This window comes from Zophobas morio, unplaced genomic scaffold, assembly GCF_036711695.1.
Source record: "Zophobas morio isolate AGI-343-1 ecotype UQ-CSIRO unplaced genomic scaffold, CSIRO_AGI_Zmor_V1 ptg000006l, whole genome shotgun sequence".
In the NCBI taxonomy this organism is placed as follows: Eukaryota; Metazoa; Arthropoda; class Insecta; order Coleoptera; family Tenebrionidae; genus Zophobas; species Zophobas morio.
In genome coordinates this window covers 3,126,056-3,151,963 of record NW_026972111.1, presented here as the reverse complement: position 1 = coordinate 3,151,963, position 25,908 = coordinate 3,126,056, and the positions used below count along the sequence as shown (strand labels likewise).

General features: G+C 32.4%; 2 protein-coding genes across 5 annotated transcripts; both read left to right on the top strand.

Moving 5' to 3' along the window:
• The first annotated feature begins 879 nt into the window (after positions 1-879).
• LOC135122981 (uncharacterized) lies at positions 880-2,794 on the top strand. Of its 2 annotated transcripts, none has more exons than XM_064047479.1 (3): positions 880-1,166; positions 1,220-1,362; positions 1,596-2,794. In XM_064047479.1, the coding sequence occupies exons 1-3, from the start codon at positions 1,083-1,085 to the stop codon at positions 1,636-1,638; spliced, it is 270 nt and encodes an 89-aa protein (XP_063903549.1). In that variant the 5' UTR covers positions 880-1,082; the 3' UTR covers positions 1,639-2,794. The 2 variants fall into 2 exon arrangements, with proteins under 2 accessions (XP_063903549.1, XP_063903547.1); XM_064047477.1 differs by having other exon boundaries at positions 1,411-2,794.
• A 561-nt stretch (positions 2,795-3,355) lies between these two features.
• Positions 3,356-21,552, top strand: LOC135123338 (uncharacterized). 3 transcript variants are annotated; one of them, XM_064047895.1, is made up of 4 exons: positions 17,085-17,256; positions 20,619-20,735; positions 20,793-20,935; positions 20,997-21,552. In XM_064047895.1, exons 2-4 carry the CDS (start codon positions 20,649-20,651, stop codon positions 21,436-21,438), a joined length of 672 nt encoding a protein of 223 aa, XP_063903965.1. In that variant the 5' UTR covers positions 17,085-17,256; positions 20,619-20,648; the 3' UTR covers positions 21,439-21,552. The 3 variants fall into 3 exon arrangements, with proteins under 3 accessions (XP_063903964.1, XP_063903966.1, XP_063903965.1); XM_064047894.1 differs by lacking the exons at positions 17,085-17,256; positions 20,619-20,735; positions 20,793-20,935; positions 20,997-21,552 and adding exons at positions 3,356-3,692; positions 3,750-3,892; positions 3,953-5,276; XM_064047896.1 differs by lacking the exons at positions 17,085-17,256; positions 20,619-20,735 and adding an exon at positions 3,366-3,692.
• The last annotated feature ends 4,356 nt before the right edge of the window (positions 21,553-25,908 follow it).

Below are 25,908 nucleotides of genomic sequence, written 5' to 3'. Positions count from 1 at the left end.
TACTTACATTCGGAAACGGCTACACACCGCCTATATTAATAATATTCGGGCATATAACGCAAGGGTCGACAAAAATCGCCGGTTGATAATGTGCATAAAATTTTGTGTCATCGGTGGTCGTTGCCTAAACTATTTCTAGATGTCGCCACACAATTTAAAAAGTATCACAAAAGCTTCATTTGAAAATTTTAGAATTGATTCGTCTACACAATTTACTACACTTTGTGCAAATGAATTTTTGGAAAAGAATTAAAAATAGTGTGACTAAAGTAATTGATCTTAGAAACCACACAGTCTATTACAATAAATAATGAATTAAGAGATGCCGTGTTGAAATTCATATTTGGCCCCGTTTCCCTGATTACGATTTTACGTTTCATTAATTTCTTTTCCATGTCTTGATGGCTGTAAAATTCAACGTTATTAGATTAGAAAACGCTAATATACATTTATTTTGTTACAAAAAAATTAAACACTAAACAATGGTCAGATCAAAACATGAACAATGCTTTATAGAATGTTTCTGTGAAAATTACACTTGACTGCAGTAATTACACCGGAAGATCAACCTTAAATCATCAAAACCAATGCAACTAAACTGCCAAATTTCAAATATTTTACAAAGTCACTTATAACCAAACTAACGCAGTTCAATGTCCCAATGTGTAAGATAGAGAAGTACCTTGCGTAAGAAGTATCTTGCGTTGTGCGCCCTCATACGGTCACAAGATAAACGACCACCCATGAAAATGGGTCAACTGAATGATCTCTGTACTGTGTTTGTGCGCATGTCACGATTAAGTGGAAATGGTGGAATGTTTGGGTTCTTACATGGAAGTAGAATCCCACCATGGGACTGCCATGGGTTTTACCACTTACCATTACCACGGACCACTCACCTACTGATTTGTGGTTTTTACGATGACCAAGAACGAATATAATTAATTCCAAATTTACACATAATACGATAGTTAGTAGACCAGCTACAATGGTTTAAATAAGAACCTAAGTAATATAAAAAAGTTTTTATAATATATAAAACACGTTACTTTGTGACAAAATTCAACGGAATTCACTTGAATATGTCTTCGTCGGACTCTGATGACTCCTACTCGCACGATGAGTATTGGTTAAATGACTACGAGGAAGGAAACGGACCTCCACTGGTAATTATCCACATCCGCATAATCTGACACAACATAACCACAATTTTTCTCAGATTAAAAAAAAATCGCGTTTGATATGCGCCGTCCTTCACAACCAAGTGGAAATCCTCAGGGACCTCCTCGACTCCCCGAAATGGTATAACGTCCACGATTCTTGGGGTTACAGTTTACTGCAAATAGCAGCTCGCCAAGAGAGGTATATCACCTGAAAATATTTATAAATACCTAAGTGCACGTTTTGTAGGTACAAATCCTTCAAATATTTGTTATCCATACCGGATTTTCCTTTTGATATTGTGACCAAACAAGGCACAACAGCATTGGGGGTTGCACTTGATTCTTATATGTATAATGATATATGGAGGGAGGAATACTTTACATATGAATTGATAAAAAAAGGTGCCTGCATTGATGAGGTTTATTTTCAAGGAGAATCACCACTAGCCCGTGCCTTAGAACGTCATTACTATAAGTCAGCCAGACTTCTTATACGACGGGGGGCTGACGTTAATTGTGTTAATTCTAATAGGAATGAGAGCCCTCTTGACATGACCGTGAACAGAAATCAAATTGAACTAGTAATGACTTTGTTAGCATATGGAGCACAACCTACGGTCTACCACTTTGAACGGTCCGTGTTTTACAATGGCTCTTTTGAAGAACAAGAAACTCTGTGTCTGTACATTTTTGATCAGTACTCAAACCTGGAGTTGCGCCTCGATGTGTTATTAAAACTTGCTGAAGCTAAATCTCCCCTGTTCTACCACATTCTTAAATGCCCTATTAAAATAACAATTCAGTATGAATATTTGTCTCTCTACTTTCGCATAATGTGTTCCATGAACATTGATTGTTTGCGACTCGTCATTCAAAAATTTGGTCACTCTATAAATGAGTTGTTTTCAAGAAGCGTACTCTCAGATACTGATTACACGGGTGGTGATGGCAAACCTATTTATTTAAGAAATTTAAATCTGATGCTTGAAAGCGAATTAAAATCGACTGCGATTACTTTTATTAATAATGTGAACAGAAGCGAGTTATTTCAGGATTTGATCGAACTTGGATATAAAGAAACAGCCATAACTCAACTTTATTGTTATTTATTAAGTTATGGTTTAAATATTGCAGAGTTAGATTTGCAAATTATATATAAAAAGTTTGGGTGTTGCGAATTGTTCAAAATTCTTTTACACATGGACGTACAGATGGGCATTCCAAAAGTTTACATTAAAAATGTGATAGCTGTTTTTATGTATGATATTAATATGAATTTAGATCGTTTTTTCCAAAAGCCTTATAATTATTGTAAGAATAGTATTAATGAATTACGACGTTACTTCTTCCATCCTAAATTAAATGAAATGAGTTGTCACAACGATGAGACAGGTGGTTATTTACCAGAACGGGATTTTCAAGAAATGCCCCGATTAACAGAACTAGCGCGAAATATTTTTAGGAAGTTTTTTATAAAAAAGTTTAAAATTAAAACGTGCTCAGAGTTTTACTCGAGACTCAATGATCTAGCAATTAGCAATCTATACAAAAAGATTATTAACTATGAAACGATACTGTATTAAAGATTTTTTATTTTGTTACAAATATATTTTTTTATTAATACGTGGAAATATTTGTTATGTTTGACCTAGTATTTTCTCTATTGAAAATAAATGTTACAATTATTACAAGTGTATAACTTATCATTTTACATTTTATGGGACAGTGGGAAGATAACTCCAACATCCCGCCTTAAAATTGACATGTGAAAGCCCGCGAAAAATTCAAAAAATTGTTGTTTCTGTTAATGAACTGTGAATTTACAAACAGTAAATCAAATTTGCACGACATGTTAGCATCGGTCTAAAATTCACATATTTACGGTTAGAAAAACAGCAAGATTAATTACGCTTATCTAACTTTTTTCTAACTACCAAACCAACTAAACTTAATCTAGCTACCTTTGTTTACACAGTTTGACAAATGATAATTACACTTGCGGCCTAAAAATTACATTTCGCGCCCAAAAAATAAAAATTCGAAACTGCATTTGAAAAAATGTAGACAACCCTCCATGCTTTGTCAGCTTTCCTATAATTGTGTATCATTGTTTTTACTAGGCACTAGTTTAGTAAATTCGTTTGCACACTTCCGTATTTTTTGGAAACTTAAGGTTTTTGGCACATATTTGTGTAAGGTAAAATCTTACCTTTTTCGAGTTTTCAAATCTTTGTGCGCATGTCGCAATTAGGTGGAATGTTTGTTGAATTTGAATGTTACCGTGGGTTTTTACCATTTATCATTACCACAGGCCACTGACCCAGTGACTTGTGGTTTTTACCAAAAACAAAGTTAATTACATCAAAACTTTGATATTAAACGTATGGTAAATATAAACGAAAACACGCACTACAAAGAACACATTTTGAATAAAAATGCAATATGTCTTCTTCGGACTCTGAGGACTCCTACGACCACGAAGACTATTATCGCAAATATTGCAGCTGTGACGAAAGGGCACCTCCACTGGTAATTATCGACACAACGTATTCTAAGTGATACAACATAACCTCAATTTCTGTCCAGATTAAAAAAAAGTCTCGTTTAATATCCGCCGCCGCCCATGACCAATTGGAAATCTTCAGCGACCTTCTCGACTCTCCTAAGTGGAACAACGTCCGAGACGTAAATGGCAACAACTTACTCCAAATAGCGGTTATCCAAGAGAGGTATGTCGACTAGCAAAATATTAAAATATTCATAAATAGCTACAAGTGCGTTTTTTTTAGCATCGAAGTCTTCGACTATTTGTTATCCATACCGGATTTTCCACTCGAGTTTAAGAACAAAGAAGGCGAAACAGCGTTGGGTCTTGCACTTGATCATGCCCGCTATAATGATATATGGAGAGATGAATACATTACATACGAACTAATAAAAAAAGGTGCCTGCATTGATGAGGTTTGTTTTGAAGGGGACTCACCGCTACACCGTGCCTTAGAACGTCATTACTATAAGTCAGCCAAACTTCTAATAGAACGGGGGGCTGATGTTAATTTTGTGACTTCTTGTCATAGGACCCCCCTTGACATAACTGTGCGTATACGTCAAAGTGAACTAGTAATGACTTTGTTAGCGTATGGAGCACAACCTGCAGTCTGCCATTTTGAATGGTCTGTTTTATACAATAACTCTTTTGAAGCACAAGAAACTCTATTTTTGTACATTTATGATCAATACTCAAACCTAGAGTTGTGCCTGGATGTGTTACTAAAACTTGCTGAGGCGAAATCTCCACTGTTCTACCACATTATTGAATGCCCTATTAAAATAACAGTTCAATATGAGTCTTTATGTCTCTACTTTCGTTTATTGTGTTCTATGAACGTTGATTGTCTGCATCTCATTATTAAAAAATTTGGCCATTTTATAAATGAGGTGTTTTCAAAACACATACTCTCGGATAGTTATTGCACGGGTGGTAAGGGCAAGCCGATTTCTTTAGAAAACTTAAACATAATGCTCAAAAGCGAATTAAAACCGACTGTGATTACATTTATTAATAGTGTGAATAGTAGCGAGATATTTCAGGATTTGATAGCGCTGGGATATGACGAAACAGCCATAACGCAACTCTACTGTTATCTATTAAGTTATGGTTTGAATATTGGAGAGTTGGATTTGCAAATTATATATAAAAAGTTCGGTTATTGCGAATTGTTCAAAATTCTTTTGCACATGGACGTACAGATGGGTGTTCCACAACGTTACACAAAAAATATAGTGCCTGTGTTTGCGTACGATGTTAATATGAATTTAGAACGTTTTCTCCAACAGCGCAGTCATTATTGTGCGAATAGTATTAAATTATTACGACATTATTTCGTCCATCCTAAATTAAATGATGAAACGGATGGTTATTCAGAAAAACAGAGTTCTCAAGAAATGCCGTTGTTAATAGAGTTGGCGCGAAATGTTTTTAGAAAGTTTTTTATAAACAAGTTTAAAATCAAAACGTGCAAAGAGTTTTACTCGAGGCTGAATGGCTTGCCAATCAGTAATATACACAAAAAGATTATTACCTATGAAACGATTTTGTATTAAAGATTTTTATATAGTTATATACAGTGGCGGCTGGTGCAGGAAGGGCAAACGGGCAATGCCCCACCAAAATGAAAGCACATTTTTAAATCTGAGAATTTCGCGCTATTAATTATCAAAATGCATTTAATTACGAAACCTACGAGTTGCCTATGTTTAGAACACAATCTGACATCATCTCGGCGGGGTATCATACACCTTTGCCCGTCCTGCATGTTGCCAAATTGTGAATATTTTCATTGACCCGTACTTGGCAATCTTCGCGATTATATGCACAAATGCACGATATTGCAACATCTCCGCAGGGCATAGTAATCGCTTCGTCTTAATTATGTACTGCAACTTAAGTACTTAAATGCATATACGATTGCATACACTTTTATCGATTTAGTCATCGATTTTGAAACAAAACGGTCGAGTGAAATTTGCTAACTTCGTCAGTTTTAGTTTTCTGTGCGTTTGCAGTGATTTTAAGAAACTTAAAAAACTGTGTTGTAGAGTTGTCAATAATATCAATATGAATTCGATTGAGAGAATTTTGCGGCTACAATCTGAAAATAAATTAAGCCATGATGAAAAACTATTAATAAAAAACGTTGGACCGCCAAGACCCGATTTGGACATTGCTGTGTCGTCTAATGTTAAAGACAAACTCGTGCATCGAAAATTTAATAAGACTATGTATCAAAGTGAGTGGTGGTTATGTGGTTGCAACGCGAAAAACGCCCTTTTCTGTTTTGTATGTACCCTTATGAATAACGGAGATGTTGATAAAGCTTGGACTGAAACCGGAATCACGGATTTAAAACATTTGGGAGAAAAAGTAAAAAAGCATCGCTCGAGTAAAAAACACTTAAATCTCAACGTATCGTTCGCAGTCTTAGGTAAAGTAGACATAAGAAATCAGTTAAATAGTGCTTATAGAGAGAACGTCGAGAAACATAATGATCAGGTAAAACAGAATAGATACATTTTAAGTAAACTGATTGACGGTATAAAATTTTGTGGAGTCTTTGAGTTGGCTTTAAGGGGGCATGATGAAACGCATGATTCTACAAATCCGGGAATTTTCAGAGGTTTAATTAATTTAATGGCAGAGCTTGACACTACATTAAAATCTCATATAGAAAAAACGAACAATCGCGTTTTTATGGGTCTTTCAAAAACCATACAAAACGAACTACTTGATTCAATTTATGCTGTTTGTATTAATTTAATCAAAGATGAAATTTTGGAAGCGGACTATATATCTATTTTAGCTGATGAAACTACAGATGTAGCTTCACAGTCGCAGCTGGTTTTTGTCGTTAGATATGAATTGAAAGGTAAAATATTTGAAAGATTTTTAGGATTCATTAATCCAACAGATCACACAGCTGATTGTATTTCTAGTATTATTTTAAATGAGCTCGAAAAACTTGAAATCAATCAAAATCCAAAAAAACTTATATCTCAGTCTTATGATGGTGCTTCGGTTATGAGTGGAAGACAAAATGGGGTACAAGCAAAAATCAAGGAACATTACCCTAAAGCTCAGTTTATTCACTGCTATGCTCACCAGTTGAATTTAATTATAGAAAAGGCGGCATCAGCACACAGCCAAGTAAGAATTTTTTTTTCAAATTTAGAATCATTTTCCTCGTTTTTTTCAAGATCTCCTAAACGTATAAAAATACTTGATAATATCGTTTCTAAAAGATTACCAAGAAATTGTCCGACTAGATGGAACTTTAAGTCACGAATAGTTAATACTGTACATAGTTTTAAAAATGATTTGATTAACTGCTTTCAAATTATAATGGAAGATAAAAATAGTGATAAATTAACAATTGCCAAGGCAAGTAGTTTACGGAAAACATTAGAAGATTACGATTTTAATTTTTGGTTATACTTCTTTCACAGAATCATGCCTAGTACCGAGATACTTTTCAACCAACTTCAAATTCGCGAAATGGACTTAATTAAACTTCAGAAAAATATTACTTCTTTTAAACTTGCCATACAACATGTAACAGATTCTATCGACTACGATTATTATCGAGAAGAAAACGAAGAGGGTGAATCTTCAAAAAAGCGGTCTCGTTTTAATGATAATAAAATTGCAATTGCTAAAGAAATTTGTGACAATATTAAATTTAGTATAAATGATCGATTTTTAGAAGCAGATTATATTACAGCAGCAAATTTGTTTCAGACTAGCTTATTTTCATATTTTCAACTAAATTTTCCATCAAAAGAAGTTGAATTATGTGCTACAAAATATGATTTAAATTTTAATGTGTTAAAAAATGAGTTAAACGTTATTTATAATCATCCCGATTTTTCGACAGCAAATGGTGCCTTAACATTCTTGAAGTTTATGTATGAAAACAATTTATTAGACGTATTTTCAGAAACAAAAAAATTATTGAAAATTATTTGCACATTACCGATGGTGACAAGTGAATGCGAACGATGTTTTTCGACGTTAAAACGTATAAAGACATTTTTACGAAATACAATGTGTCAAGAAAGATTGTGTGCCTTGGCAATGTGTTCAATAGAAAAAAAATTAGTGCAAGAAACCACGAATTTCAATGAACTAGTTATAGAACATTTTGTTCGTAACAAAGAAAGACGTATGGATTTTATATATAGAAACATTAATTAAAAAAATTGAAAATAATTTAAAGTGGGGGATACCTATTGCATCTACTGGACACGCGATTAACAAAATTTTATTTATATTTCTTATGTCAACAAATTTAAAAGGAACTTTGAGTTCGCCCCATCACCGTTGGGGAAGTCTGGAATTAGGTCCACCTCCTCGTGGTTCCAGATGGTAAACAGAAATTATCGATTTTCAATTATCAATTTTCAATCAATAATTTCTGGCTAACGGACCTCTAACTTGACATTTTTCTAAATTTTTAATAAAAAGAAACAATAATTTTTACCTAGCATAAATTTTAAATTTAGCATAATACTGTGTATTAATTTTGCCCCCCCAACAGAAAAAGTCACGAGCCGCCACTGGTTATATATCTATTTTTGTTACTAATAGGTGACTGTTATTTGTTGTGTTTTATCCAGTTTTTTATCTATTGAAAATAAATATTGAAAGTATTACATGTGTTAAAAATCATTTGAGAAAAATACCTGCTAGAATATTACCGAGAAAACACGGTAAGTCACATTTAGTAGTATCTAACAGATTATGCAACCCCCAATACAAATATCCCGGAGCAAACATAAACGTGTTCATTTTGTACTCTCACTTCATGTTCATATTTTTGATTGTCTACAAAAAAATATATAGAAATTTAATTTTCTTTCATAAAATCTTAAATCAACTATAAAAAACTATAAACCGCGTTTTTCATATTTTTTATTATTATTTAACTTATCCCCGCCCACCCACCCGTTCTCTTATTTTGTTTTTCTTCTGAAATAACAAATAAATCTTATAGCAAATAGTACAACAAAAAATGTTACGATCTGAGCTTTTTTAAAACTTTTACAGCCTAGATTGTATTAGTTCCCATCCCATTCCGACTCTACAGAAGAACAAATAATTAACCCCGCCCACCCACCCCGGCTCCATTTCAGTGAATAATTTGATCAGCTCTGAATGAAAGGTGTAACTCATACTGTAGAGGAACAAAGTTTGTCGTTAGAATAAGGAGAGGGCGGGTGGGTGGGTGTTACTAATACTTGCTAAGATAAGTGCGCTTGCAAATACTTGACAGATAATAACCATTGTCTCGACTGATATTATGAGGACATTTATGGATTTCGATAGCTTCACGGATGTTCCGGTTATAGAAATGTGGTCCTTTGGTCAGAACTTGTGAATTTTCAAACAGAATGGTGTGACCGGTTTCATGTTGATGTTTAGCTACAACCGAGTGGGACAGAATACCTGTTTTGAGATTCCTTTGCAGTCTAGAGCTTGGCGAGAATTTTTGACGGAAGGAAGAATTTGTGCAACTTTAGTTGTAGGTTTGAAGACTGTTTTAACTTTTTGCCTTTTGAGTATTTTGGCGAGACGGTCGGTGACCTGAGGAATGAATGGGAGATATTATTCGTTCACGATCTTTATATAGTAGGGTCGGCCATGAATGTCTAGTGAGTTTGTTGGTATTCGATGCAGAAGAATAAAAATTCCCTGACCTTCTTTCGTTAAGTTATGTTCTATTAAATTAAAGGCTAAAAAATATGCCAGAAATATAAACATTGTTGCCGATACTTTCAGTTTTCAGTAGCAATGACCAAGTTAACGGTATCCATTTCTTAGAAAGCATAAAACTTTACGCTATTTAAAACAGTTATTCGGCTTTTTGTAAGTGTTTATTTCATATGTAAGGAACAAACACTAAGATTTCGCTTAAACATTGTTTTTATATGAATGAGGGTTCTACATACGACCATTGTCGCATGCCACATTTAGCATCTCATCTTTAATTCTTAATCATCAGTTCGTTCTGCTCGCCGACTCTTCTTAGAAATGGAAATTTCGCCCTTTGTGAACAGCCTATTTCCGTATCTTCCAACGTCTTTTTTCACTTTTCTAAGATTACTAAAAGGGTTGGTAAAAGACAACAACTTTGCTCTAGTTCTTTGATGGGTTTAGGTCTTCTGAAACATTTTTCCGGCCTTAAATTGAATGATTTATCTATATAGCTATTACTAATGCTTACGTAAGTGCTTTTTATTTGCTTTTACTAAGTACTTCCAAACGCTTATTAATAACAAAGTTACTATACGCCTTCTCCAGGTCCATGAAGAGCAGTTACAAAAAAAAAAAATGAAAATGCTTAAAATTTGGTGCAAAGTAACAAGGTGGATGATCTAACTAAAATTATACTTATTTTGTTGTACGTCAGGTGGTTTTTCACATACTACCTTGGTAAATTTAGAACGAAAGATGCGTAAAAATATCACCCCCCGACAAGCTACAATTCACTCCATTTCCATTATTTCGCTATGAAAATCTTTATCATCACCGTCATTTTCAAAATCAGATATAGAGGAGCTATAGATTCGTACCAAAGATTTCCCATATTTTATATATTGCTTGATTAAAAAATTGCGTCTAATAATTCTGATCTAATAAATGAAGTAGAAAAGTGGCAATCCAGCTCAAAGCAAATGTCAATCAAACTACTGCCAGACAAAAAACTAAATCATCAAATCAGTTTATCAAACTAAAAGAAAAAATATCAGAGTCTACTTTACTATATAAAGATCGTGAATGGATAATAGGTGCTCTCACGATTCTCTAATATTTTTTCAAAACCAAAACGTAGGGTAACCCCTAGACTCTTTCGAATTCATTCAACAATAAAATGCTGTAGAATTCTGAGATTCTTTAAAGTTCTTTCAAAAATAAAACATCAAAGATCTCGGAGGTTCTGGTGAGAGAGGGGATCCCATGGGAGTACCAGAGACTTGTTTGTAGAATTGGCCTTGGAAGGTAAAATATGCAGAGGTTAGACTTTTCTCTGCGAGATCGCCAAGAAGTGGAGGTTGTACGCGACTGGAAAGCAATTCATGGATTAATATAAGGACTGGTGTCCTAACCATTGCAATTTTTTTATTTTTATGAAATTGGTTATAACTGTGTCATTATCTAAATAATATATTTCTTCATTAGTTCTTCTTTCCCATCCTTCTTCTGTTTGTTTCCCTCCAAAGATTCTTCTAAGTATCTTACTTTCCCAAATTTCTAGTCTTTGTTTCGTTTTATTTGTCATAATCCATATCTCGCACGCGTATGTTAGGGTTGGTTTCACTATGATTTTATATATTCTTTTAGTTTTATTTGCCTTGATATTTCTTTACTTTTCATCATTTTTCTTAATCTTACTGCACAGTGGTTACTTTTAGCAATTCTCAGTTCTATTTATTTGTTGTCTTGGCATTTGGTGGTTATCAACACGCCTAAGTACATAAACATTTCTACTTCTTCAAATTCTACTTTTATTCCTTCTTGTCTGTTTATTTGTTGATTGTTTTTGTTTCTACTCCCACAGTTAGTCTTTAGTTCCATATATTTCGTTTTTTCTATATTAAATTCTAAGTGTATAAGGAATTCACGTTCGGTAGATGTACCTAACTAGATTTGGTAACTTTTTTTTTTAAGCTGTGTAACTGCGGACATAATTGTTCTAGTGTATAATGTATTACTGGAATGTCAGAAAGTAGGTATCAAAAATGTGACATGTAAGTAAGTAAATGTTAAATATCGAAAATGTGATGGTTTTGTGGTAATCTGGTGAATCTATTTTTGAACCAAGGAGAAAATCGCATCCCTCTAAAAGCCCAAAGAGCAACCCGCATGTAAAATTTTGAATCTTTTCCCTTCACTAATTTTTTTAGGAGGACAAGCTTTGATGTTATCATCATGGATCCACAATTTCACTATGGATCCGTTCTGGTATATCCATGTCTCATCCAAGAAAATGAAAAGTAAATCTTCACCACAATCACGCAATTGGTGATAGGTACCGCCTTAGAAATTTGATTCTGGCAGCTATAACGTGTTTAAAATGTGAAAAACTTCGCCTGCGGAAACCTAAATTTATACTTGTATTACGTACAATTATTTTCAAAGCCGAGTCTTTTCCTCTTACAAAACAATAACGATTATATAAAACTTAGAAACCAATTGTAGAACGGAACCAACAAAGCATGTAGGTATATAAATCTGCGCAGTCGTCTTTCTGATTCTGATTATAATATTAACAGCACAAGCGCCGCTGTATCTGTATTATTTTAAAATTCGAAAAACACTCGACAACACTAGCGAATTTTACGGAGAATATTTCTGCCACCAGTTTAACTGTTTCCGTTTTACCTATTTTTTTGAAAACACGAAATATTTCTTCATGCTGTATTGAAGGATTTTCTTGAAACGAAGCGTGTTGAAATTAGAAAAACTTCGTTTTTTTCCACACAATTCAGATTTGACATTTGAATTAGAAAATTAGACAGTTGATGCCAATCTTAAATTTCTAGTGATCTTAAGATTGCAACTTAACCACAGAAAAGTTTCTATCAGTTACTTCTACCGAACGTGAATGTTTATTAGGTACCTCTTCTGCTTGTCTCATTAGCTTTACTGTTATCCTTTCTAATTCCTTTGTGTTCCTAGCTAGTAGGACTAAATCGTCTGCGTACGCTAGACATTGATGGCTTCTATTGAATAGTACACCCTTCCTGCTTATATCACTTTTCCTTATAATACTCTAAAACCAGATTGAATAGAGTCGTTGACAACGGATCACCTTGTCTGAGTCCTTGTTTAACATTGAAATCGTCGCTAGTTTTTCCTTTTACTTTTACTCTGCTTATTGTATTTTTCAATGTCATTTTTATTAGATTTACTAGTTTTTCGGGAATATCTAGTTCTCTCAATATGTTTCTTAACTTCGTTCTGTTCACCGTATCGTAAGTTCTTTTGAAGTCCACGAAGAGTAAATGAGTAGGAATTTCTTACCAAGATTTGTTTCAACATAAATATTTGGTCGCTTATCCCTCTTCCTTTTCTAAAGCCTCCTTGATGTTCTCCTAGAGCTTCTTCCATATATCCCTCAAGTCTTTTTATTATCGATGCCAGTAGTTTGTACGTAACGTCTAATAACGCAATCCCACAGTTTCTTCTGTCACTTTTTTTAAAGAGCGGCGTAATTAGTGCTTCTTTCCAGCTATCCGTCATTTCTTCAGTTTTTTTATTCCTCATCTGATTTATAATCTCCTCTATCTCTTCTCTTGTTGGCATTGCTATACTTTCATTACTTAAAGTTCTTTTTTTGGTACTTGTTTTTGCTCTTCTCTCTGACCTCTGATTTCGCTTTTTAATATTTGTTCGAAGTACTGTTTCCATCTTCATAATTTTCCTTCATCGTCACCTATTAAGTTGCCTTCTATATCTTTTATATCTATATTGCGTAGATTCGTGTTTTGTTGACTTTACGTTTTGTATGTCTTTATAAAAATTTCTTATCTCTTTCTTCTGGTATGCTTCCTCTATAGTTTTTATTTGTCTTTCTAAAAAAATCTTTTGTTTCTGCGACATTGGTATTTGCTTAACTTTTTATGTTTTATTTTTCTTTTCTCTTTCTCTTGCTTTTGTTTTACTCACATGTCTTTTTGTCGCTTCTGTTATTATTCGTTCTATATTGTTCCATTCGGTACTTATATTTTTTTTTAGTTTACAAATTTTAAGGTTCCCCAGCAACATTTTATATGTAATAAATATTGAAGTTCTAACATTTAAATAATATGGGTAACGACAGATTTTTTTTTAGAAAATCAATATTGGTTTTGAATATTGAATATATATTTATTTTCAATGTTTAATACTTATTTAGTTCAGAACATTTAATAAATGTTCTTCATATGAAAGGGGGTATGGATATAAAAAAAACTTGTATGGAATACAATATAATATTTATTAAATACAAAAATACATTGTCACTGGAAATAACAGTGTATTTGAAACGTTGCGGCAATATTTATACATTTAAAAATTATTTGTCCTAGAACCAATTCGTTGAAAATTTGTACCAGGTGATTTTTTTTTTAATTTCTGCTGTAGTTACCCATGACACTTATGTCAGCAGTGAAACTGAAACTGCTGGCATAAGCTTCATGGGCAACCAGGGCATAAATTTAAAAAATCACCTGATGTGAAACACAACATAAATTTTTTAAACATAAAAATACACTGCCAACTTACAATGAAATAAAAATACATTTCAATCGTTATACAGAAATATTTATTTAATACTTATTTGCTCTATAACCAATTCATTGAAAAGCGATATAATTAATTAAAATAAAAAAAATCATACCTCATGTTTTTTTCGATGAGAATTCATTCTTGCTTTTGTCTGCGCTTAATGAGGTCCTACCATTTTTTAATCTTCAGCAGTTGTGGCGTTTTTGTGACGTTTCCGCGTGGTACCTACAATTAAATTAACTTACAAAGTTCGTAATTTTTAAGAAATCACATAACTTTACATATTGTAGCCTTGTTAATTGTGAGTTCACTAAAAGAGAGCTAATTTTTTTCCTTGCCCTGAAAACTTGAAAGCAATTTGGTTCATTATTAATAATTTCTTCAAAATTGCATAGGTACATGTTTTTTTACATGTTCTGTTCCTGGCAAATAAACATTATTATCAGTCTGAAACTAGTTTATAAATACTAGGAGTTAATAATAAGAATAATAAACATTCAATTTCTGCGTATCTCCCGCAATTTCTAACTGGATTTCTTCTTTTTTTTTTGGTTGCGTCCGGACATTCATCATTTTGTCTCTACATTCATAATGTGCTTATATTCAGAAATATTAATAAACCTCTTAAATATACTTACGTGTTGAGAAATTGCATTTTCTGCATTGTTTGTAGAAGTGAGGTTATGTAGGGTTAGTACTATTTTCTTGACAAAACGGTATTTACTACACTATTCTGAATTTATCGCAGTACCGATAATCACAATTCACAATAGGACAAACACCATGAACTTACACAAAATACTTTTTGAACCACCAACAATAACAGAAAATATGTATATGTTGCACATTGCGCAAACGCGTTCCAGCAGAGCAAGCGCATCTGTAGGTGAAACGCAAATTTAAGTGAGTTTTATAAAAATGATGAATAAAATTGTTATTTTTTGTTCGCAAAAATAAAAAAAATATTACTTTTTAATGAGCAATTAATAGTGAGCAAAGCGAGATTTCTAATAGTGTCAATTTCACAATAGCTGGTATTTTTTCAAATCAATTTTTACTTCCCGAGCGTAAGCAAAGGAAGTATTGTAATCGAGTCCGTCGGCCGACTCTCTACTTTTACGTTTTCTCGATCTTTCATGACCCCTAGAAGACGAAGAAATAGGTCTCCCATTTCCGTCTGTCTGTCCGTCTGTCCGTCTGTCCGTCTGTCCGTCTGTCCGTCTGTCCGTCCGTCTGTCCGTCCGTCTGCCGTCCCGGATTTTTATTAGACAGATAATCTCCGAAAGTACTAGACCTATTGTTGTGAAATTTTGCACTTATATTAAGAATATCATGTAGATGGTAAAACGCTAACCAAAATTTGTCTAATCATCCCCACCACTAATGCGATGACGTCACTTCAAAATTGTACATAGTAAATGGGTTTTCAATTGTATAAAATAACATAGTCCTACACATGTAGTTTACAACTCCGAATTGACTTTTCACCCGAAACGTCTAGATTTTTGGAAAAAAAATCAAAATTATAAAACAACATTTTGAAATTTCATTTTTATTCTGCTAACCAGAATGCTTTGAAATGTTGCAGATGTTTTAAGGCTATAAAGAGCATCATAAATCTTTAGTCAAAAAATATTTGCTTATCCCCTCCAAAAACTTGATGACGTCAGCTCAAAAGTTTGTGGAATAAATCATATCTAAAATGTACAAAATATGATGAGTCTGTACTTGTGATCTATCACTCCATTCATATTTTTTGGATTTGCATATACAGGGTGACTCAAAAAAATTAATGAATGCGTAAATTTATTTTACTGATTTACTCAGAAACTACAAAACCGAATGCTTTGAAATCTTGCAGATGTTTTAAGGTTATAAAGAGCATAATAAATGTTTAGTCAAAATATATTTGCTTATCCCCTCCAAAAAATTGATGACGTCAGCTCGAAAGTTTGCCGAATAAATCCTATCTAAACTGTAAAAATATGATGAGTCTATACTTGTAATTTATCACTCCATTCATATTTTTTGGATTTGCATATACAGGGTGACTCAAAAAAATTAATGAATGCGTAAATATATTTTATTGATTTAATCAGGAACTACAAAACCGAATGCTCTGAAATCTTGCAGATGTTTTAAGGTCATAAAGAGCATAATAAATGTTTAGTCAAAATATATTTGCTTATCCCCTCCAAAAACTTGGTGATGTCAGCTCGAAAGTTTGCCGAATAAATCATATCTAAAATGTACAAAATATGATCAGTCTGTACTTGTGATCTATCACTCCATTCATATTTTTTGGATTTGCATGTACAGGGTGATTGAAAAAAATTAATGAAAGCGTAAATTTATTTTACTGATTTACTCAGGAACTACAAAACCGAATGCTTTGAAATCTTGAAGATGTTTTAAGGTTATAAAGAGCATAATAAATGTTTAGTCAAAATACATTTGCTTATCCCCTCCAAAAAATTGATGACGTCAGCTCGAAAGTTTGCCGAATAAATCCTATCTAAACTGTACAAAATATGATGAGTCTGTACTTGTGATTTATCACTCCATTGATTTTTTTTTTTGGATTTGCATATACAGGGTGACTCAAAAAAATTAATGAATGCGTAAATTTATTTTATTGATTTACTCAGGAACTACAAAACCGAATTCTTTGAAATCCACTGCGAAAAAAAACATAATAGGCATGCAGTCGTCACGTTTCCGACAGCGAGGGAACTACTGTCGAAACTCTTTAGACCAATTTTTAATATTGCCCCAATAAAAACCCTATGACATAAATTACCTACAACTTGTCCCAACATGGTACTTTTTTTTTCATTTTTGTTGTTCGGTATCTTGATAAAAAGATATTTCATAAATATGTAATATATATGTTGAAATTCATATATAAATTTATAAATATAAAATGAATATTATATAAATATTTGTAATATCTAGTCAACAATTAATATTATATCAATCTTGTATAAATATTAGAAAAATATTGCTTGCTGCTGGGGTTTTACCTTTTTCGGGTTTTCAAATTTTTGTGCGCATGTCGCAATTAAGTGGAATGTTACCATGGGTTTTTAGTTTTACTCATGTTTTACTGGTTTTACCATTTATCATGATTTATCATTCATTACCACAGACCAGTAACCCACTGACTTGTGGTTTTTACGAAGACCAAGAACAAATATAATTACTTCAAAACTTGCAAATAATGTGATATTAAACGTATTTATAGCAAATATACACAAAAACGCACTAAGGTAACTGTACCAATCACTGACAGTGACCCAATGACTGAGCGTTATGAGTTTAATTTTCCGAATATAAGCACATCTTAGGTCTAGATGGCGTTTTAAAAATACATATATCTTCCCTAAATCTTCTTACAAGTTTCTACATAATTACAGATTTCTGCTGAAAAAACTGTATTATCGACAGACAATTTTCTTAACAAGCTGTTGGTTGCTCTCAAATGCTTCAATATTCCTTACTACATCTGTAAGAGCCGCGGCATTTAAAAGTTTTTTTTTTCGCGGTTGTTTTACATGGTAGAGACTTTTTGAGTGATTTGGTAAGTAACATTGTTTTAAATATTTACTATTTTTGCAATAAAATGAAACTAGAAATTAAATTTTCAATGAAATTGGTAGTGTCAGTGATTGGTATATTTATTTTACACATATGCCTGGTTACTGACAAAAATGTCAGTATTTGGGTCATAATATATATTTTTTTAAGTGTTTTTTTTTATAAATTCTACAGTATGTTACCAATATGATTATGAAAATTAAAAACAAAGCAATGGACCAAATGTTTGTACCAAATACTGACAGTGAATTTTCTATATAGTTTTTGAGAACACATGTGTAGAATAGCACTGACAATAATAGGTACATAAGACTGTCAGTAATACATGCGTTTTCTTCCTTCAGTATAAATCATGGCAAAACGACTTCAATATAGCGAAAATGATATGGAAAAGGCTTTAGAGGCAGTGAAAAATGGAATTCCTGTTTTTAGGGCCAGCAAAATGTTTAATGTACCTCGTACAACTCTTCTTTATAAACATACTGGCAAATATCCAGTGGAAAGAAAAATTGGCCCCGAAACAGTTCTTTCAAAACACGAAGAGGCACTTCTCGTTGACTGGATTTTTAAATCTGCCGACGCTGGATTTCCAGTGACCAAAAACCAATTGCTGGACAGCGTACAAATTTTAGTTAAACAACTAAAAAGGTCTAATAATTTCACAGACTCTAGGCCCGGTCGTCATTGGTATGAGTCATTTTTGAAAAGGCATCCTGAACTGGCACAAAGAGTTTCGCAAAATTTGAGCAAGGCACGTTCTTCAGTAACAGAAGAAAACCTAAGACAATGGTTTTCTGAAATTCAAAATTATTTTCAAGAAAAAGCGATAGCAGTTTGTGATCCATCGCGGATTTTCAATTGCGATGAGACAGCCTTTTTTTTAAGTCCAAAAGACGACAAAGTCTTGGTAAAGAAAGGAATGAAATGCGTGCATAATTTTATTAATAATGATGAAAAAGAATGTATAACCTCCTTAATTATGACTAACGCTTGTGGAATGGTCGCGCCACCAATGGTGATGTTTTCGTATCAACGAATTCCTAGATCGATTGTCCAAGAAATGCCCAGAAAATGGGGATTGGGTCGTTCTGATAATGGTTGGATGACCGGCGAAAGCTTTTTTGAATATGTGGCAAATGTATGGTTTCCTTGGGTTAAAGAAAATAAAATAGAGTTACCAATCCTTTTGTTCTTAGATGGCCATTCATCTCACTTGACTATGGCTCTTAGCGATTTTTGCTTTTCAAATGAAATTGAACTAATTGCGCTCTATCCAAATGCTACTCATATATTGCAGCCTTTAGATGTTGCCTTATTTCGGCCACTAAAAAGTGCCTGGAAGAAAGTTGTGCATCAGTGGCGGATTGAAAATAATGGAAGCCGCCTTAAACGAGAACATTTTGCTCCTTTGTTAGAAAAAGCACTTTCATGCGTAAATTTTCCCGAAATTATGTCAAATGGATTTCGATCTTGTGGACTGCATCCATTTGATCCAGAAAACGTAAATTTTAGCAAAAATTCGAAACTTGTTACATCCAGTTCTACAATTACAGTCAAAAAACACGCTGATCAACAAATTACCGATCACTTTAAATTTATAGAAGATCATATTGATAAGAACGTACTTGATCAGTTTGAAAGTAGTGAAACCGATACTTGGAGTGGTAATGTTATATATGAAGGACTATTCAGTTTCTGGAAGAAGATCAAAACTATGGTAGAAAGAGAAAGTGGAAATGCGGAATCCGAGGCGTCCACTTCATTGACAGTTAAAGAAGCAACTGATAAAAGCAACAGATTAGAAACAGAAAATAAAAACACTGATGAAATTACTGAACCAATTACACATTCTTACCTTGATTTGGAGTTAAACAAAAACTTCTGGATAAGCAATGTTTTAGACCATGGAAAAACAATCAATTTCCAAAAAGATGACGAAGGAAATCTAATATTTGAAGGATTTGCTGGCGAAATTAACACGGCGATTAATGACAGACTAAATGTAAAGCCAAATAGTGTCAGTAGATCTTCAACTCCCACTACTACTCCCACTTTGGTTTCTTCAGAAGAAGTAAATAAAACTGTGTCTATAACGGAACTTAACAACATAATGATCAGCAATGAACCAAACTTTTTAAATAGTATCAGCACACCTTCCACTTCTAATATTACTGCTGTTTTGGGTTCTTCCTTTGACGGGAATAAAATTGAACTGAACGAACCTCAACCTTCAACTTCAAATACCGGGCGTTCGGAGGCTTCCTCGGAAGCAGACATTCCGAGTCCTTTCAAAAAGGCATTGTTTTGGCCACAAAAGGATGAACTGAAAACAACTAAAAGAATTCGCAAACTGAAGCTTCCATCAGTAGCAACTTCCGATCAGTGGAGAGAGTACCACAGAAAAAAAGATGAAGAAAAAGAAAAGTTGATCAAAGATAAAGAAGAGAGAAAAAGAAAAAGAGAAGAGAAGAAAATCCTTAAAGTTACTTCAAAAAAAACACCCGTTTCAAAACAAAAAACTGAGGTGGCAAGAATTCAAAAATCGCAGCACGAAACCAAAGAATACTTTTGTGTATATTGTGATGAATTGTATGGACAAAGAGGAGGCGAAACATGGATTATGTGTCAAATATGTAAACAATGGGCTCACGAGGAATGTGCGGGGGCAGAGGACATGCATCAATTCATTTGTGAAATGTGTCAATAAAACGTAGATTTTATATTAATTGATTGTATTTCTACCTGTAGAATATCAATGACTGGGACAATCATCAGTCAGTAATTGGGACATGCGTCTTTTTGAGCTGTCAATAATTGGTACAAATGTGTTCTCCGGTTTTTTTATTTTTTCTAAATCAAAATATACTTTCACAGCAGTCGTAATATTTTTTTATAGAAACTTAAAAGCATAACTATTAATAGTATGTATTTATTTTAGAGCAATATCTAATTCCCAAAATTCAATAATTTTTTTAATGTCAGAAATATCTCAACATACGCTTAAGGTGTCAGTGATTGGTACAGTTACCTTACAAAGAACACATTTTGAATAAAAATGCAATATGTCTTCTTCGGACTTTGAGGACTCCTACGACCACGATGACTATCGTCCAATATACTACAGGAGTAACGAAAGACCACCCCCGCTGGTAATTATCGACACAACGTAGTCTAATTGATACAACATAACCTCAATTTCTGTCCAGATTAAAAAAAAGTCTCGCTTAATATCCGCCGCCGCCCATGGCCAACTGGAAATCTTCAGTGACCTTCTCGACTCCCCTAAGTGGTACAACGTCCGAGACGTAAGTGGCAACAATTTACTTCAAATAGCGGTTATCCAAGAGAGGTATGTCGATTAGCAAAATATTAAAATATTCATAAATAGCTACAAGTGCGTTTTTTTTTAGAATCAAAGTCTTCGACTATTTGTTATCCATTCCAGATTTTCCTCTTGACTTTAAAAACAAGGAAGGCGAAACGGCGTTGGCTCTTGCACTTGATGATGCAGCCAATAATGATATTTGGAGGGACGAATACATTACTTATGAACTAATAAAAAAAGGTGCCTGCATTGATGAGGTTTGTTTTGAAGGGTACTCACCACTACACCGTGCCATAGAACGTCAGTACCACAAGTCAGCCAAACTTCTAATAGAGCGGGGAGCAGATGTTAATTGTTTGAATTTTTGTCATAAGACCCCCCTTGACATGAGTGTGTATATGCGTCAAAGCGAACTAGTAATAATGCTGTTAGCGTATGGAGCACAACCTGTAGTTTCCCATTTTGCACTCTCTGTTTTACACTGTAACTCTTTTGAAGCACAACAAACTATTTCTGTACATTTATGATCAATATTCAAACCTAGAGTTGTACCTGGATGTGTTACTAAAACTTGCTGAGGCGAAATCTCCACTGTTCTACCACATTATTGAATCCCCCATTAAAATAACAGTTCAATATGAGTATTTATGTCTCTACTTTCGCATATTGTGTTCTATGAACGTTGATTGTCTGCAACTCATTATTCAAAAATTTGGCCATTTTATAAACGAGGTGTTTTCAAAACACATACTGTCGGATAGTTACAAGTTATATTACAAGGGTGGTAAGGGAAAGCCGATTTCTTTAGAAAACTTAAACATAATGCTCAACAGCGAATTAAAACCGACTGTGATTACTTTTATTAATAGTGTGAATAGTAGCGAGTTATTTCAGGATTTGATGGAACTTGGATATACAGAAACAGCCATAACTCAACTTTATTGTTATCTATTAAGTTATGGTTTGAATATTGGAGAGTTAGATTTGCAAATTATATATGAAAAGTTCGGTTATTGCGAATTGTTCAAAATTATTTTGCACATGGACGTACAGATGGGTGTTCCACAACGTTATACAAAAAATATAGTGCCTGTGTTTGCGTACGATGTTAATATGAATTTAGAACGTTTTCTCGAACAGCGCAGTCATTATTGTGCGAATAGTATTAAAGTATTACGACATTACTTCGTCCATCCTAAATTAAATGATGAAACGGATGGTTATTCAGAAGAACAGAGTTCTCAAGAAATGCCGTTGTTAATAGAGTTGGCGCGAAATGTTTTTAGGAAGTTTTTTATAAACAAGTTTAAAATCAAAACGTGCAAAGAGTTTTACTCGAGACTCAACGGCTTGCCCATCAGTAATACACATAAAAAGATTATTACTTATGAAACGATATTGTATTAACAAGTTTTATTTAATTATATATCTATTTTTGTTACTAATACCACAACGTTATTTGTTGTGTTTTATCCAGTTTTTTATCTATTGAAAATAAATGGTGCAATTGGTACATTTGTTAAAAATTATTTGAGAATAACAGTTGCTACATTACCACAAAAATACCGTAAGTGGCACGAGTATGACCGTCGACCTATTAGTTATTTCAAAGTCCATAACTTCAAAGAAAATTCTTTTTTGAGCAAGAATTAGAATATAAGGAAAATATTTCTTTGTGTAATTTTTTTGAGCAGACTGCGGTTTTATGTTCATCGTATGCTCTCACTTTTTTATATATTTTTGGTTGCCTATTTTACATAAGAATTTCTTGTTTTTTTTCATAAAGTTTGAAATTATAAAAAATTATTAATAAACAAACAAATTATAACAAGAGCTCGTCAAGGCCTTTCCTGTATGGATAATGTTCTCGACACAATTGTAAATACATTGCATCAATTCTGACGGAATGCCAGTTTTAGCACGAGACTATCTGACACTTAATGTTGGAGTACGTACGAAGAAATAGGTCTCCCGTTTCCCATCTGTCTGCCGTTTGTCCGGATTTTTATTAGACAGATAATGCAAAACTCACTTGAAACAAGCGCATAGCATACTTCTTTTCATATTTACTTTATTAATATTACATGCATATGTATCTTTGTTTTAACATTTAAGTGTTATCATAATAAAATAAAATTCGCAAATTCAAATCTTATAATTTTTCGCAAAATCTGGATTTATATTCTTTCCACCAAATTTTTTTCGTTTTTTCATTTTCTTTAATTTTTCAATTTTTCGTTTCTTTAATTTTTTAAGTTCTTGAGTTTTATTTTTCATTTTCTCGATTTTTTAATTTTCATTTTCTGGATTTTATAACAGTTTTTCGTTTTTTCGTTTCCGTTGTTTTTTCAAGGTTTCTTTCAATTCTTCAAATTTTCGATCTTTAATTTTTCAATTCGTCGATTTTCCAATTTTTTGATTTCTCATTCGATTTTCTGATTTCTTTGATTTTCGATATTTCGATTTTACAATATTTTGTTTTTTCGATTTTAAATTAAAATAATCGAAAATTCGAGAAATCTAATAATCGAAAAATCGAACTGAAACATTGAAAAATCGAAATATCGAAGAACTGAAAATCTAAAAATGAAACTTCAGAAAATCGAAAAAACGTAAAATTCAAAAATCTAAAATTTAAAAACCGAATAACGAAAAATCGAGAAATCGAAACTCCCAAATTCAAAACATCGGATAACTGAAAAATCGAAAAACCGAGAAATCGAAAAATCAAAATATCAAGAAATCGTGGAGCCGAAAAGTCGAACAATTGAGAAATCGAAATAGGCCAAAATCGAAAAATCGAAAAGTTAAAAATGAACAATTTATCAATTGAAAAATTGACAATCAAAATATAGAAAAATCCAAATCTCGATAAATCGAGAAATCAAAAAACTTAAAAATTCGAAAAATTGAAAAATTGAGAGATTGAAAGATCAAAAGAACCAGAAATCGAAAAATGGAAAAATAGAGAAATCGACAAACAAAAAGTTAAAAGTTGAAAAATCAAAAAACGAAAAAATGGAAAACTGGAAAAACTTAGATACCGTAATAGGCCAAAATAAAAAATTGAAAAACTAAAAAATCGAAAACCTGAACATCTAAAACCAGGAAGTCGAAAAATCGAAAGATTAAGAAATATTGAAAAATCAAAATATCAAAAGATTGAAAAATCTAAAATTTAAAAATCCAAAAATTGAAAAGTGAAGAAAGTAAAAAGTTAGACACATCGAAAAATCCAGAAGTCAAAAATAGAAGAGCTGAAGAATTGAAATATTGAAAAATCCTAAAAACTGAAAAAATCGAAAAATCAAATAAGTGAAGTCGAAAAGTAGAAATCTGAAAAAATCTAAAAATTGAAAAATCAAAAACCCGAAAAATCAAAAAATTAAAGAATTGAAGAGCAGGAAAATCGAAACACTCGAAGGTCAAGAAATGGGAAAATCAAAGCATCGATTAATTGAAAAATCGAAAAATTGGGAGTTATGAAAGTCAAATTTGAAAAATTACAAATTCGAAAATTTGATAAAAGACAATTGAAAAACAGAAAATCTAAAACCGGGAAGTTGAAAAATCAAAAAATTAAGAAATCGAAACATTTGAAAAATTCGAAAATTTTAAAAATTAAAAAATCGAAAATTAAAAAATCGAAAAATTGAAAAACAGAAAAAGTAAAAAAACCGACACATCGAAAAATCCAGGAGTCAAAAATCGAAGTGTCGAAGAATCGAAATATTGAAAAATCCCAAAACTGAGATATCGAAAAACTGAAAAATGGAAGATAAACTGAGAATCTAATAACCTGAAAAATCCGAAAACTGAAATATCCAAAAACTGAGAACCTAAAAAGTCGAAAAATTGAGCAATCGAAAAATCCAAAAAGTGAAATCGAAAAATCGAAACCTTAAAAAAACTAAAAAATGAAAAATCGAAAAATTAAAGAATTGAAGAACAGAAATATCGAAACCCTCGAAAGTCAAAAAGTGGGAAAATCAAAACTTCGATTAATAGTAAAATCGAAAAATTGACAGTTTATAAATGCCAACTTTGAAAAATTGAAAAATCGAAAATTTGAAAAAACGACAATTGAAAAACAGAAAATCTAAAACCGGGAAGTCGAAAAATCGATAGATTAAGAAATCAAAACATTTGAAAAATTCGAAAACATGAAAAACGGAAATATCGAAGAACTGAAATGAAAAATCGAAAAATCTAAACTTTTAAATATTGAAAAATTAAAATATCAAAAAACTCAAAAATCTAAAATTTAAAAATCGAAAAATTGAAAAAACGACAATTGAAAAACAGAAAATCTAAAATAGAAACATTTGAAAAATTGAAATATGGAAGGGCTGAAATGAAAAATCGAGAAATCGAAAAATCTAAAATTTTAAATATTCAAAAATTAAAATACCAAAAAATTGAGAAATCTCAAATTTCGAAAAATCCAGAAGTCAAAAATGGAAAAGTCGAAGAACAGAAATATCGAAAAATCCCAAAACTGAAATATCCAAAAGCTGAGAACCTAAATAATCGAAAAATTAAAAAGTGAAGTCGAAATATCGAAACCTTAAAAATACTAAAAAATGAAAAATCGAAAAATTAAGAATTGAAGAACAGGAATATCGAAACCCTCGAAAGTCAAAAAATGGGAAAATCAAAACATCGATTAATTGTAAAATCGAAAAATTGAAAAATTGAAAATTTGAAAAAACGACAAGTGAAAAACAGAAAATCTAAAACCGGGAAGTTCAAAAATCGATAGATTAAGAAATCAAAACATTTGAAAAATTCGAAAACATGAAAAACGGAAATATCGAAGAACTGGAATGAAAAATCGAGAAATCGAAAAGTCTAAAATTTTAAATATTGAAAAATTAAAATATCAAAAAACTCAAAAATCTAAAATTTAAAAATCGAAAAATTGAAAAAACGACAACTGAAAAACAGAAAATCTAAAATCGAAACATTTGAAAAATTGAAATATGGAAGGGCTGAAA

What these genes read in the sequence shown, in the direction of transcription:
- LOC135123338 (XM_064047894.1), top strand. Translation starts at nt 3,606, where the DNA reads ATGTCTTCTTCGGACTCTGAGGACTCCTACGACCACGAAGACTATTAT. An exon ending in ACGAAAGGGCACCTCCACTG is followed by an intron (nt 3,693 to 3,749) that starts GTAATTATCGAC and finishes ATTTCTGTCCAG; the next exon opens with ATTAAAAAAAAGTCTCGTTT. An exon ending in ATAGCGGTTATCCAAGAGAG is followed by an intron (nt 3,893 to 3,952) that starts GTATGTCGACTA and finishes CGTTTTTTTTAG; the next exon opens with CATCGAAGTCTTCGACTATT.
- LOC135122981 (XM_064047477.1), top strand. Translation starts at nt 1,083, where the DNA reads ATGTCTTCGTCGGACTCTGATGACTCCTACTCGCACGATGAGTATTGG. An exon ending in AAGGAAACGGACCTCCACTG is followed by an intron (nt 1,167 to 1,219) that starts GTAATTATCCAC and finishes AATTTTTCTCAG; the next exon opens with ATTAAAAAAAAATCGCGTTT. An exon ending in ATAGCAGCTCGCCAAGAGAG is followed by an intron (nt 1,363 to 1,410) that starts GTATATCACCTG and finishes CACGTTTTGTAG; the next exon opens with GTACAAATCCTTCAAATATT.